The sequence below is a fragment of the Polypterus senegalus genome, chromosome 6 (genome assembly GCF_016835505.1).
Source record: "Polypterus senegalus isolate Bchr_013 chromosome 6, ASM1683550v1, whole genome shotgun sequence".
In the NCBI taxonomy this organism is placed as follows: Eukaryota; Metazoa; Chordata; class Cladistia; order Polypteriformes; family Polypteridae; genus Polypterus; species Polypterus senegalus.
In genome coordinates, this window is record NC_053159.1 from 83562897 (window position 1) to 83576349 (window position 13453).

A 13453-nucleotide genomic window follows, 5' to 3' on the forward strand; every position below is an offset into this window, starting at 1 on the left:
ATGATTTTAGAGAGTATTTTAACGTCGTTATTCAGAAGTGAAATTGGTCTGTATGATGCACATTGTAATAAGTCCTTATTTTGTTTTGGAAAGACAGTGATTAGTGCTTGGCGAAAGGTTTGTGGAAGAGATTGGTTATCTCTGGCTTCTGTAAATGTTGCTAATAGGAGGGAGCTAGCTGAGCGGAGAATTTCTTGTAAAACTCTGCAGGGTAGCCGTCAGGGCCTGCTGCTTTTCCACCTTGGAGTGACTTTATAGCATCCAGTAATTCTGATAATGACAGAGGTTTATCGAGTTCCTCCACACTAAAAGCGTCAATTTGTGGTATCTGTAATTTATCCAGAAATGCATTAGATTGTATATTGTCTTCTTTAAACTCAGTAGTATATAGGGATTTATAGTAGTCTCTAAAAGTGTACATTATATTTTTGTGTTCGATGATTTTATCTCCGTTAGTGTTAGTAATTACGAGATTGCGTTGCACATCTTGCTTGTGAATTTGTTGCGCTAAAAGCTTATTAGCTTTCTCTCCATGTTCATAATAATGATGTCTGGATTTGTAAATTAGTTGTTCCGGTTTCTTTAGTTGTCAAGAGGTTTAATTCTGAATGTAGAGCCTGCCTCCTCTTATGTAGAGTCTCGCTTGGTAGTCTGGCATGTTCTTCATCTATTTTAGTAATTTCGCTTTTTATCTCTGCTACTTTCTTAAGCGATTTATTTCTGTGGGAAAGATATGAGATAATCTGTCCTCTTAAGAAGGCCTTAAGAGTTTCCCAGAGTATTCCTGCAGAGATCTCAGGGGATGTATTTGTCTCTAGAAAGAATTCAATTTGTTTGGATATAAATTCAGTACAATTCTCGTCAGCTAATAGAAGCGGATTGAGGCGGCATCTGCGGGGTGAGTGTATGGGGCTTAGTAATTTCAGCTCCAAGATCATCGGAGCATGGTCTGAAATAACAATAGCATCGTATTTACAAGATTTAATCTTAGGCAAGAAGTTATTATCTATAAAGAAGTAATCAATCCTTGAGTAGCAATGATGTACTGGTGAGTAGAAAGAATATGTTCTTGAATTTGGGTTTAAAATCCTCCAGGGATCTGATAAGTTGTGATCAGTTATAAACTTTGTAATTATCTTTGCGGTGTTAGTTGCGTTCCCCTGTGGAGGAAGTCTTATCTAAAAGTGGATTTAGAACACAATTAAAGTCCCCAGCCATTATAAGTTTATGAGTGTTCAGATTGGGAATGGATGCAAATAAATTTTGTATAAATTCCTTATCATCAACATTAGGTGCATAAACATTTATCAAAATCATTTTACAGTTAGATAAGTCTCCCATGACCATCACATATCTCCCTTCAGGATCCAATACTACATCTGATGCTACAAATGGTACTGTTCTATGTATGAGAATTCCCACCCCTCTAGTTTTCTTTGTAAAACTAGAATGGAACATTTGGCCAGTCCAGTCTTTTGCAGCGGAACTGATCCTTACTTAGTAAGTGGGTTTCCTGTAAAAATACTATTTTAGCATTTAGACCTGTTAGGTGAGAAAGTACTTTCTTTCTCTTTAATTCGTGATTCAGGCCTTTAACATTCCAGCTTACGAAGTTAACTGTCCCATCATGGAGACACTGATTCTGAGTTTTTGATGTCATTTATAGTCATTAACTGGAAGTGAAATAGTTTAGGTCTTAATTTCCTATTCCCCCAAGAGTTGTTGCCATGCAGCTTATTATTACGTTGATAGTTATAATTATAAAGATTGAGATGATAGATTAGATATAGATCAAGCCTGCTCTCTTTCTCTTCCCCCCTTAACCCCCACCCTCCCTTTTGCCTCCCCAGGTGAGGCTAAAACCCACTTCATGCAGTCCCAGTCCTCTGACATACCCAGAGACAGAGCACGTCCAAAGCACATCAAGCCCCCATGCAGTGGCGCTTTAAGGTTAAAAGATAGAGATATCTGTTACCAATATAGTCTTTAAAAGAGGAAAAAGAAAAAAAAAAGAATTTTGCACTTAATATATATATATATATATATAATCTTCAGCAATTTTAGTGCATTAAGATGATATCCCCAGATAATAAACCCAGGTGATGGTGTTAAAGATGTGTCCAAAACAAGCATAACAAGTCTTAATGCAGTAATAGCAATAACAGTAAACCAAGGGTATGATATTGAACAGTCTCATTTAGGGTACACATGAAATAATTAGAAAAGAAAAAGAGGAGGAAAACGTAATTAAGCATAATAAAACATAAACATTTAGCGCCCTAGTAATACTAAGGAATAATAAGTAATAAGTAAGTAATAATAATAATAAGTAAGTAATAATAAAAATATGAGAATATATGCTGATAAAAAACCCGTATTTTAAAACAAATAGATCAGACAGTAGATTATTAATCCTAGCTTTATCATTTACCGCCATGACTCACAATTATGTATCAGAATAGTCCCGGGATCAGCTTTCTTAATTCATTTTCTGCTTCCTCCTTGCTAGCGAAAACATAGAAATGACCCTGCCATTCCACTTTCAGTTTTGCCGGATACAGGAGGCCGTATTTGACATTGGCTTGCCGTAGCCGCTGTTTAATATTATAGAAGGCTGCGCTTTAATAGCTGTTGCTGGAGAGAAGTCAGGGAAGACACGAATGTGGCTATTTTCATATATAATATCTTCCTTTTTTCTGAGGAGTTCCATCACCTCTAACTTAAATGATAATCGTTCAAAACGAACTATAAAAGATCTTGGTCGGGTCTGGCGGTGTTTGATCAGCGTCGCGTAAGCGCTGCTATCTCAGATTCTGCTTTAAAGTCGTCCCCGATTATTTTAGAAAAAAAATGTTTTTCTTCTTCACCCATCTAAGACAACAACATTTGCTGCTGGATTCTGTTCCAGCCACATTTTAACTTAGTAACCAATTACCACTGCTAATAGAAACTACGTAAGTATGTAATGATTATAATGATAGGTTTGATGCTGCGCTCAGATGTTAAGCATCAGATTAGAGAGGGAGAAAGCAAAGGGGGGAGATTGATAAAGTGACACTAGTACTAACCTTCAGTAACTATCCTTTTTTCAATCCTAGAGTGGAGAAGAACCTACAGAAAATCCTGAGACATCACCCATGAGAGGATCATGTTAGCCCTGTCTCTTCCAACCATTCCACTATTTAAAGCACTCACTGACCAAATTGGTGTGCAATTTGAAGCCAACTACCTGAGAATCTGGAATACACAACATCACTTGCTTTACCATGGCTGGAAGACACCATACTGTCTTTAAGGCTTTTCAATCATTATATTCTTTCCTATTTACACCATACATTAAATGGGGCATCCCTTGGGACCCCAGACCTTTATGGTCTTTTGCTTGATTTGTTCACAGCAGAAAAACAAAAACTCTACCTTGCAAATTGCTGGAGAAAATAAACATACAGGAGACGCAAGTCCAAAGGACTTTCCACCCCCTAATTGACCATTTTACTAAACATAAATGTGTTAAAGTAGTTCATTATTGTGTCCTTGCAGCATCTTAGAAGAGTAGCTGCAGTGAGTCTCTTTGACAGTTGGAATGTCCATGTTCCATCCAACATCAAAGACAAAATACTGTGTTCAGATGGCAATGGTGAAAGAGGCTACCAAAGAAAACTAGAAAATTAGAAGTTAGTTAGTCAGTCATTGTCCAACCCGCTACCTCCTAACACAGGGTTACAGGGGTCTGCTGGAGCCAATCTCAGCCAACACAGGGCGCAAGGCAGGAACAAATCCCCGGGCTGGGTACATGCACACACACACACCAAGCACACACTTGGGACAATCTGGGATCGCCAATGCATCTAACCTGCATGTCTTTGGACTGTGAAAGGAAAACGGAGAACCCGGAGAAAACCCACGCAGACACGGGGAGAACATGTAAACTCCACGCGGGAAGGGAACCCAGGTCTCCTTACTGCGAGGCAGCATCGCTACCACTGCACCACCATGCCACCCTTTAGAGGTTAGTAATGATTGAAAATCTATAAAGAATATAAAGCTGCCATATATCTGTATGCGGTATATTATGATCTATTACAACTGATGCCAAAATGAACAACTTTGAAAAAGCTGCATTAAAAAGTAGGTCAGTACATGTCCCAAAGTATTAGCTACACCTGTATTGATAAAGTATTTCAGATATACAGTGCACCACAGCAAAAGGCTGCCTCGACTTTTTTACTTCTTTTATGTTTAGCTCTTGTAAAGATAGGCATAGCCATGTTTGAATATCTAAGATTATGACTGGAAATTTTTAGAAGACACACACTCCAAATTATAAGGAAGAAAACGATTATTCAGCATGCTTTATATCCAGTTATGGCTACTTTGAAATCAGTTCTAAAAGACACAGGTAACCAATGTAGTGATGCTCAAATTAAGATTCTCACTGCTGCAGTTAGCTGTGGTTAATCATTTGACTATTGACAGACTAGTTTTGTCATGTCTATTATTAAAAGATAGGTCTAAAATTGTCAAAGAACAAGTATTTTCCTTAAGTAGTCATTTAACTACTAGAGCCTTTAAAGAATCCATGTAAACACCAGTATCTAATGAACAGTTAACTATGTCAAGTATAACATCACTTAGCACATCAGAGATAACTTTGTAAAACACTGTTGGAACTTGGTCAAGGAGACAAATGGACCGTGTTAGTCGAGTAATTATGTAATAAAGTTCACTATAATGAGCACACTGGGCTTCAATGGGTTATGCTCTTCATGGATGTATTAAATTACATCTAATATTGTTGCTTTTATCTTTAAAATGCTGCAAAATGAAGCATTTTGAACTTGCTTCATCATGAAGTTTTCCATCGTTGGAACTGGGTTTAAAAGACAATTGTCCTTTATAAATTAGAAAAGTAGGACTGTCTGTAAATTCCCACTGCTGCATTCTATTTGGTTACATAAGCCTTCATTACTTCATAATGGACTGTTAATTTAGTTTTCTTTCATTGTTGTACACACTTCCAATTTTCTTTTTTTAATTTAGACACTGTTTTAGTATTTCATGGTATTTTAGTAGTGGAAGATTTCTTAATATTTTATTTTCCAGGGGCTACTACTGTATGTCAGCAGCAGCCCTAACCCTAGCATTAACAGTTCAGTTTTCACCTTACTGTTTACTTGCTAGCTGTATTAGGATACGCACTGCATTTAGACTGACTGTTTAGAATATTAACAAACCTAGAAGCAGCAGCCATGTCCGAATAATGTACTGTTTTAACAGCACAGCGCTTTTCAGTTCTAGTCAGTGACATTTTTGCGTCAAACAAAATGCAGAAATGGTCAGATGTATCGATGTTCATGACCTGCCTCAAGTCAATTTTGAATCCTTTTGAAATTGCTAGGTCCTGCATATGTCCTCCTTTGTTGGCTGGGTGACATGCTGAGTGAATGCAAAAGAATTCAGTAGAATCTCTTGCTTTGGGATCACATTGATTTTTTTACATGGGAAACTGAAATTACCTAATATAAGGAACCTGTCATAACTAATTATTATAGATAATAAGCCTGACAATTCATAGATAAAAAACACATTATGCTTGGCTGAACAATAAAATTTCAGTGTGACAGAGTGTGATACACCTTTAAAAAGTATGGCTAGTTACTCAAAAGACATAAAAGTACCAGAACTGGTATTGTTACAGTTTAAATGGCTCAGGAATAAACTCACTAGACCACCACCTCTCTTTCCTTGACAGACGGAGTGAGCAAACTAATAACTTGGAGCTGCTCTTTCAATTAACTCTTGGCACCAATGAACTATTTTCTCACAAATTTACAAAGTCTGTTTTCCTATATCTGAACAGTCCATTAAAGTATTTGCTGAGCTAAAATCTTCTTAGCCTTTTCTCCATTTTCATAACTAGAATGGCATGTGTCTCCTGTGGTCAAAACTGTGATGAATTCATATCATGTGTGATGGATGGCGGCCGGCACCATTGCCCGGTCAGTATGCCTCTGAAATGGAAGGACAGGGGGAGAAGACTTCCGAAGGGTTCTGTCTCCCCCAAACTGTTACTTGGCAGCCCCCCTGGGTTGCAACAGTGCCTCAGATTCCAACAGTGCTGTATGGTAATTACTACTTGCTGGCACAGCCCTGTTGGGTACTGTGGATGCGGCAAGGGGGAGCTGAGGGAATTGTGGGAACTGCAAAGCCCTACTTTGGGCTTCAGCCACACCTGGGAGCAATTCCAGACCTCCTAAATAAACCACCTGGAGTGGTCCCATGTGTGGCTTAAATAGGAGTCAGCTGCCTCAAAGGGGCAAGCCAGAGTCAGAGGACAATGCTTGTGAAGTTTGCCTGTGGAGAAAGAAGAAGAAGAACAAGGAGGCTACAAGGCTCTGGAGGAGAGGGACAGTTTACTGTGCTTGTGACTGTGGGCATCAGTCCTTGGAGACAGCTCTGGTTCAAGGTGCCTTTCCCTGAATAAAAGGCTTTGTGTTCAACTGAATTGGCGGCAATGGCTATTTCGTTCCTTATTTCCGTTAACAGAGGATTTATTTCACGGCAAAGATGCACAAGGGCTGCACTCGGTCTCCCTTCCTTTTTCTGCATGGCTGCTGTCCGCGCACCTACCACGTGGTTGGCTCCCTGCCTATATAAATTAATGACATCCCACGTGTGCCTCCTCACTCGCGTCCTTACTTTCCTCCGCTGTTCGTCATGCTCACTGCTCCCTTCTTTTTTACCTCACTACTTTAATGTTGGAAGGACTGCTCATTCTTCTTTCAGGCTACCTCTAAACCTCACCCACACTGATTCCCATATGTGTAACATATCCAAGCAGAGCACCATGACGCTAGTGCTGCGCGATTGTAAGCTCATTGTATGGGATGAATGCACTATGGCACACAGACCTGGTATTGAGGACCATACAAGACATCAGAAACACAACAAAAATGATAGGAGGCTTGACAGTCTTGCTGGCTGGAGACTTCCGTCAGACCTTACCAGTTGTCCCAAGAAGAACAGGCGCCAACGAAGTTAAAGCATGTCTGAAGTCTTCATGCCTATGGCCTAAAACCAACGTTCTTACCTTAAGAATAAACATGAGGGTTTACTTGAACTCCAACAAAAAAGCTGGAGAGTTTGCTGCTCTCCTCATCAAAATTGGTGATGGCAATTTAATTGAACAGAACTGTAAACTCTATGTTCTTAACAATCTCTGTCTCCTGGTGAATACCTTACAAACCCTTATTGAAAATGTTTACCCCAACCTACGAAATCTGCATGAAAACAACATCTCATGGTTGAGGGAGAGAGCTATTCTAACACCAAAAAATGACATGACTTCACATATAAACACCATTTTACTTCACCAACTAACTTCCAAACCAAAAATATATAAGTATGTAGACTCTGTTGTAGAACTAGAGGACATGGTGCACTATCTGGTAGAGTTTCTTTTCACTCTTAATCCTCCAGGCATGCCTCTGCATACTCTACTTTTGAAGGCTGGCGCACCAATTATGTTACTACAAAAATTACAACCACCAAAACTTTGTAATGGCACCAGGCTTCTGATCAAATCTCTGCACAAGAACCTCATTGAAGCAACTGTCTTCACTGGAACTGACTCAGGGGAGACTGTATTTATTTTTTGCATCCCTCTCATAACTTCTCACCTCCATATTCCAATTCAAACGCTTCCAATTTCCATTAAGGGTCTGCTTCGCTATGACAATAAATAAGTCACAGGGCCAGACAGGTCGGCATTGACTTGACACAAGATTGCTTCTCATGGGCAACTGTATGTTGCATGCTCAAAAGTAAGCTCAGCAGACAGCTTGGCCATTTTACAGAACTACAAACGTCGTTTACAAAGAGATCCTTACATCCTTAAAAATGTGCATTTGTCATACACAACATTTACAATCATAAATTAAACACTTTACAATCATCAAATTCACTCTCAATACTAAAATAAGCCTACAACAATTACATTGACAATCATGTTACGTTATTTTTAAAATGATTTATTTTCTTTTTCATAACTTATTTAATACACTTCTGCTAGTATATAATAAAAATGCAGTTACTGAAATTTGAAATTGTAATATTTGTAAATCATATAATTAGTTAGAGAGTTTGACATATGTTGCTTACAAACTTCTTATTTTTCTCCAATGTTTAATCAGAGCACTCTTGCGTCGTGATTGGAGACATTCAACTTGTTTAAACTTAAAAAACAAATTCCTTACTCTGAACATTTTTATATTTTACATTCTCCAGTACTCAGTTTTTCAGTTGGCAGCTTCTGTAGATTGAAACCGCTGCCTGCCATCCCCTTGTTGACTGTCCTGCATACAGCGCCAAGCACGAATAGACGGAGTTTACAAGCAAACAGAACTTAACATCCGGGTACTTTCTTATATGTGTCACCTCTAATCATATACGGGTTAAATGAGTCGTTTAAGACGACCTGTAGTGATTACACTTTTGATTATGGAACGGAAAAGGCGCGCTGGATTAATACCGCAGACCGTATATATACCTTGACTACAATCTGATTTTCGCATTTATTTTAAAAGCTATTACAACGATATTTCAATATGGTTAAAATAATATCCCATTTCAGAAGTGAATGTATACTTGAAATCGGATATTTTATAACTATCCTGTCTTATAAATCCTAACATGTTAATCTGTTAGAATTTATAACGATCTAAAATAGTAATTTTTTTTAATCATTTATGTATTTTCCTTTCCCCACTTACACCAGAATAACGAACGTCTCCGGTGCAGGACATGAATCAAACCAGGACGGGACGGCTGCAGTTAAGAGAAAACGAAATCTGCCGACACATAATTCCAGATTTCACGGGGAGTACTCGAATTAGTCGAGATGTGTTCTCCAGACATCAAACACAAATTATTAACCATATTTTCATTTTGAGTTAAGCATTCAAAACAGTTAGAAAAAAACCCAATCTTGCATATTGTTTCTATTAAATTGCATTATTCTAGAGATGCGACCTAATTTAAAGCACTTAAGCATTTATTCAGTCCGAAGAATAATATCGTAAATACTGATAAAGCTTTTACTCAAAAAAGTAAAAGGGTCGGACCCAAAGCACTGCATGAGGTTAATGAAAGGCAAAAAATATAAACAATGGTGATAAAATCAGATGTTAACGAAACAACAAAATGTGTGTGCTACCTGTTTAAATGTTAAAGGCATGAGGCAAGAAAGAAAGAAGGAACTCAAAAACATCACTATCAAGGCGCAAAGAAGTATACAGTATAACGAATCAGACCTAACAGAGAATGTTAATATTATCTTGCATTAGAACAAGCAAATTAAATATAAGAATATATACGCGGAACGCATTTTTAGTGAGCTAACATGTGAAAGAGTTTATTTTTCAATTTGAAGTTCGAAAAAGAATACTGTGGAATTATTAAATTGTGTGCTGGTACCAGAACAATGATCTCACAAGTAAATATAAAAGGTACATTTTTTGTTTTAATAAAGTGTACAGTGTTTGTTAACCAGCCTAGCCGTGACACTTTCATAACTGGACTCTGCTCATTCATTGAAGGAGTGCTCACGTGCTCTAATTGAGGTCTTTGAAAGCAAACGCATCAAACCCTCGTAGTATTTATTCGCCAGATTGATCCAACTCATTATCACTTGGCACACGCCGCTCCCGCAGACAATTAACAGAATTGTTGGATTAGTAGAGACAATTCGATACCATAATGGAGGAGATGTTCTTTGACTTTGAACAAGATCCCACAACGGACTTTGCTTTTTGGGGACAGATTGACCCAAATATTCAATTCCAGTCACAGCTGGACAACTTATTATTTGATTGCCCGTCAGTCACTGGACAGCTATCCCCCTGGTCAAACTTTACTTGCCAGTCAATTTTCCCGGATGCCCAACTCGCGTTCACCGATTTAGAGTCCCAGCCAATGCAAGTAGAAGTTGGTGCTGAAGTGGACAGCTCCCTGACGGAGGCACCTCTCGACATTAGTAAGCCAAAACAGCGCCGACTCGCACCTCAGAATCCTTATAAAGTGCAGAGACACGCCGCGAACATCAGGGAGAGGAAAAGGATGCTCAGTATAAACTCTGCCTTTGAAGAACTCCGTTGTCACGTCCCTACATTTCCGTATGAGAAGCGTCTGTCAAAGATAGACACGCTGAGGCTGGCCATTGCCTATATAGCGCTTCTCAGAGAGATACTCCTGTCTGGCTGCGATCCAAAATCGTACGTAGACGAATGTCTAAAGAATGGATATAAGAATCAAACAAATGCTATTTGGAATACGAGCGGTAAGAATTTTATTTATTAATGTTTAATACTATTCCAAACATGTGGTGCATGATAGAAAGTTCAACAGCGTATCCCTTTGGGAATTGCAGGCAACCAGAATGTGTGTGTCATGCATGGCCTGTTAAAAATAAAACAGGCATTTGATTCCACGTATATTATTTCTAGAAAGATTTCCCCTGCGTATCACTTTTTAGTCAGTAGCGTCAGCACAAGTAGTAGTTATCTATAGTTATCTAAATATAATATGAACAGGTCTGACTCTAACACTTTGGCTGCCCAAAAGAGGATGAAAAAGGAGACAATGAACCATTTGAATATCCTCACACATGGCATATATATATATATATATATATATGTGTGTGTGTGTGTGTGTGTGTGTGTGTGGGAGGGTGTGCGTGTGCGTGTGTGTGTGTGTTTTACAGAGAAGAGTGGGAAGGGCACTGAGTTTGTTGAAACCCCCTTGGTGTTTTGAGTGTATTGATAATCACTATATTATATTGCAGGGCTTCTCCCTTCTGTGATGTTTCTGACCACTTTACTTTGGTATTGAGTGCTAGCACTTGTTGCTCCCTAAGATTTTGCTGCCCTAGTCAACTGCTTAAATCATAAAACAAGTGCAGAATATGAATATATATTATGTTATGAATAATGTACAAGGTTAGAATTGAATTCTGTGAAGTTGTTACAATATTCTGAACCTGTACTCAGTAATGAGCACTATACAAAAATTACCTGAATTGAACTAATCTGAATAGTAGCACTGACATGCAGGTTAAGAGAACTGACAACACTGAACCGGATCCAGTGTGTGTCTGTATTTGTGCTGCACTGGACTGGCACCTTTTCCTGGGTTTGCTCTTGTCTTGCACCTTGTGCCACCTGGGATAGGCTCCAGGACCCCCACTACCATGTCTGAATGAAGTGGGTTGAAAAATAACATGAGAGAAGTGTTGTTACATGTCCAGTGTATAGTGAAACTACTACTTGCATATCTGACCATGCAACATGTTAATCAATGTACTGCATGTAGTCTAGAAAGTTACAATGGAAAGTCTGTGGGTCCATTCAGACAATGCCTGGCTCTACTACTCCCAAGGAGGGCTTCAACACAATGAGCACCACCAGACTGGGATACACCTAGTCACACAGTATGAACTTGATGGAACTTTTAAAAAAAATCTGTTAATCTAATGATGGCTTCTGGTGCCTCTGATGTATATTTCTGTTTACTAAGACCGTGGAAGACTTTGTTGTGTATTAGCCTCGTAAAAAGCTGCTTATTTTAATGTAATGTTAGATAGATAGATAGATAGATAGATAGATAGATAGATAGATAGATAGATAGATAGATAGATAGATAGATAGACTTAGAATTTTTTAAAGTACACAATTTCCTAAAGAAAATTCAAAGTGAAATGTTATTAAATAGTTGGTGTTAAAAAGTGCATGAATTGATTTAAGGAGAGGAGCAAGTTAGTGAATAGCCTGAGAATGATGCCCACCAGTGTAAGTGTAAACTAAGTTTATTTTGTTTAAATATGTCAAGATCAATGAGCTAATGATGGTAATTTCAATCACCCTTCAACAAGGACGCATACACAAATAATCCTGCCAACTACAATACTACATGGCATTTAATTGCCCTCAAATAGTTTAAGATACAGCCAGGACGCACCATTTCAACAAGTTCTTTTGTTCACTTTTCTTGTGTGTTTGATTCCCCATCTGCCTGAACCCTGTCACTTGTGTATGAGGTTGCTTTTCATTGCGCCTAAGTGGTTTCATTGGCTTTGACAGTCTTTTGGCTTCTTTAGTTAACAAACTCCTTGGGCTCACTTCAGGCAGGGATAAGTTTAATGAATTAAGCTTAAAAGGTTGACTTGTTAAATGGTCATTAAAATGTATTTAAACCATTCTCTTCATGTTGCTTTGTTTTTCTGTTATATTTAGATCTGACAGCCCGCCTTTCCTGGATAAAGTGGGATTAGGCATGTCATGACGTCACTGCCTGTTAACCAGCTGCTAACTTCTCACTGGCACTCTTCTCACTAAACTACATAATGTTGACAATTCTCTTTTTATTTAAATTATTTGCTGTCTGTGCTTTTCATTGTCTTATTGACTATTTTCCCTGCTTTTCAATTAGCATCTTAATTACTTATTTATGTTAATATATTTTAAATATGTATTAAATTAAAGTAAATAAATCTGTATTGTCTCACATTGTTCCACTAAAACAGCAAGGGAAATTCTGTAGGTGAAAGTAAACTACAATGTATTTTGTGAAAAACTCTCATTTGTAGATGTTATTTATGTTGCTAGTTTAATGTACATAAAATATTAGGCAGAGGAGTCATTTTAAAAATCATTGAGTGATAGGTATAGTTTTTAAGCATAACATTTACAAATGTTGCCATATCACAGGTTTTGTATTTTGTTGTGTTAAATGTCCTCACATCTAGAAGTGATTTTTTTCATTACACATTTCATAGACTTTCAAACTTTCTGTTTCCCACTGTGTTAGTGTTTTTTTTAAATATTTAAATTGATTTTGTATGTTGTTCAAACCTTTTCATATAGAAATAAGTAATTTTAATCTTCTTTGGATATTTAAAAAAATACATAAACAATTAAACGCAGAATTAAGCCTGATAATTATAATAGATAAGAAAGATCCAGCAACATTCTTTCGACTTAAGGGTGGATCATATATTTGAGGACATCAGTGGAAATTAAGGGGAAGTGCATTTAAGACTGAAGCCATGAAGAGGTTCTTTACACAGAAAATTGCGAGATTCTGGAACAAACAACTGAGACATGGAGTTGCAGCAGAAACCCTGACAATCTTAAAGAAGAATATGGATGAGATACTGTGGGAGCGTAGTCATTAGCTAAACAAATGGGTTTAATGGACTGAATGGTCTCCTCTTGTTTGTCAAATTTTTTATCTTCTTATGTTCTGGATCTTTAAAGTTTTTCAAGGAAATCAATGTTTGTTTTTTTATTAACATATATAAATGCACATATATATATACAGTGGAACCTCGGTTTATGAGTAACTTGGTTTACGAGTGTTTTGCAAGACGAGCAAAATTTTTTAATAAATTTTCACTTGA

The 13453-nt window shown here is 37.7% G+C and overlaps 1 protein-coding gene across 1 annotated transcript; it reads left to right on the forward strand.

Moving 5' to 3' along the window:
* Window positions 1–9702: 9702 nt before the first annotated feature.
* On the forward strand, window positions 9703–12462 carry LOC120530568 (transcription factor 21). The gene is made up of 2 exons (XM_039754991.1): window positions 9703–10336; window positions 12288–12462. Exons 1-2 carry the CDS (start codon window positions 9757–9759, stop codon window positions 12323–12325), a joined length of 618 nt encoding a protein of 205 aa, XP_039610925.1. The 5' UTR covers window positions 9703–9756; the 3' UTR covers window positions 12326–12462.
* Window positions 12463–13453: the final 991 nt, after the last annotated feature.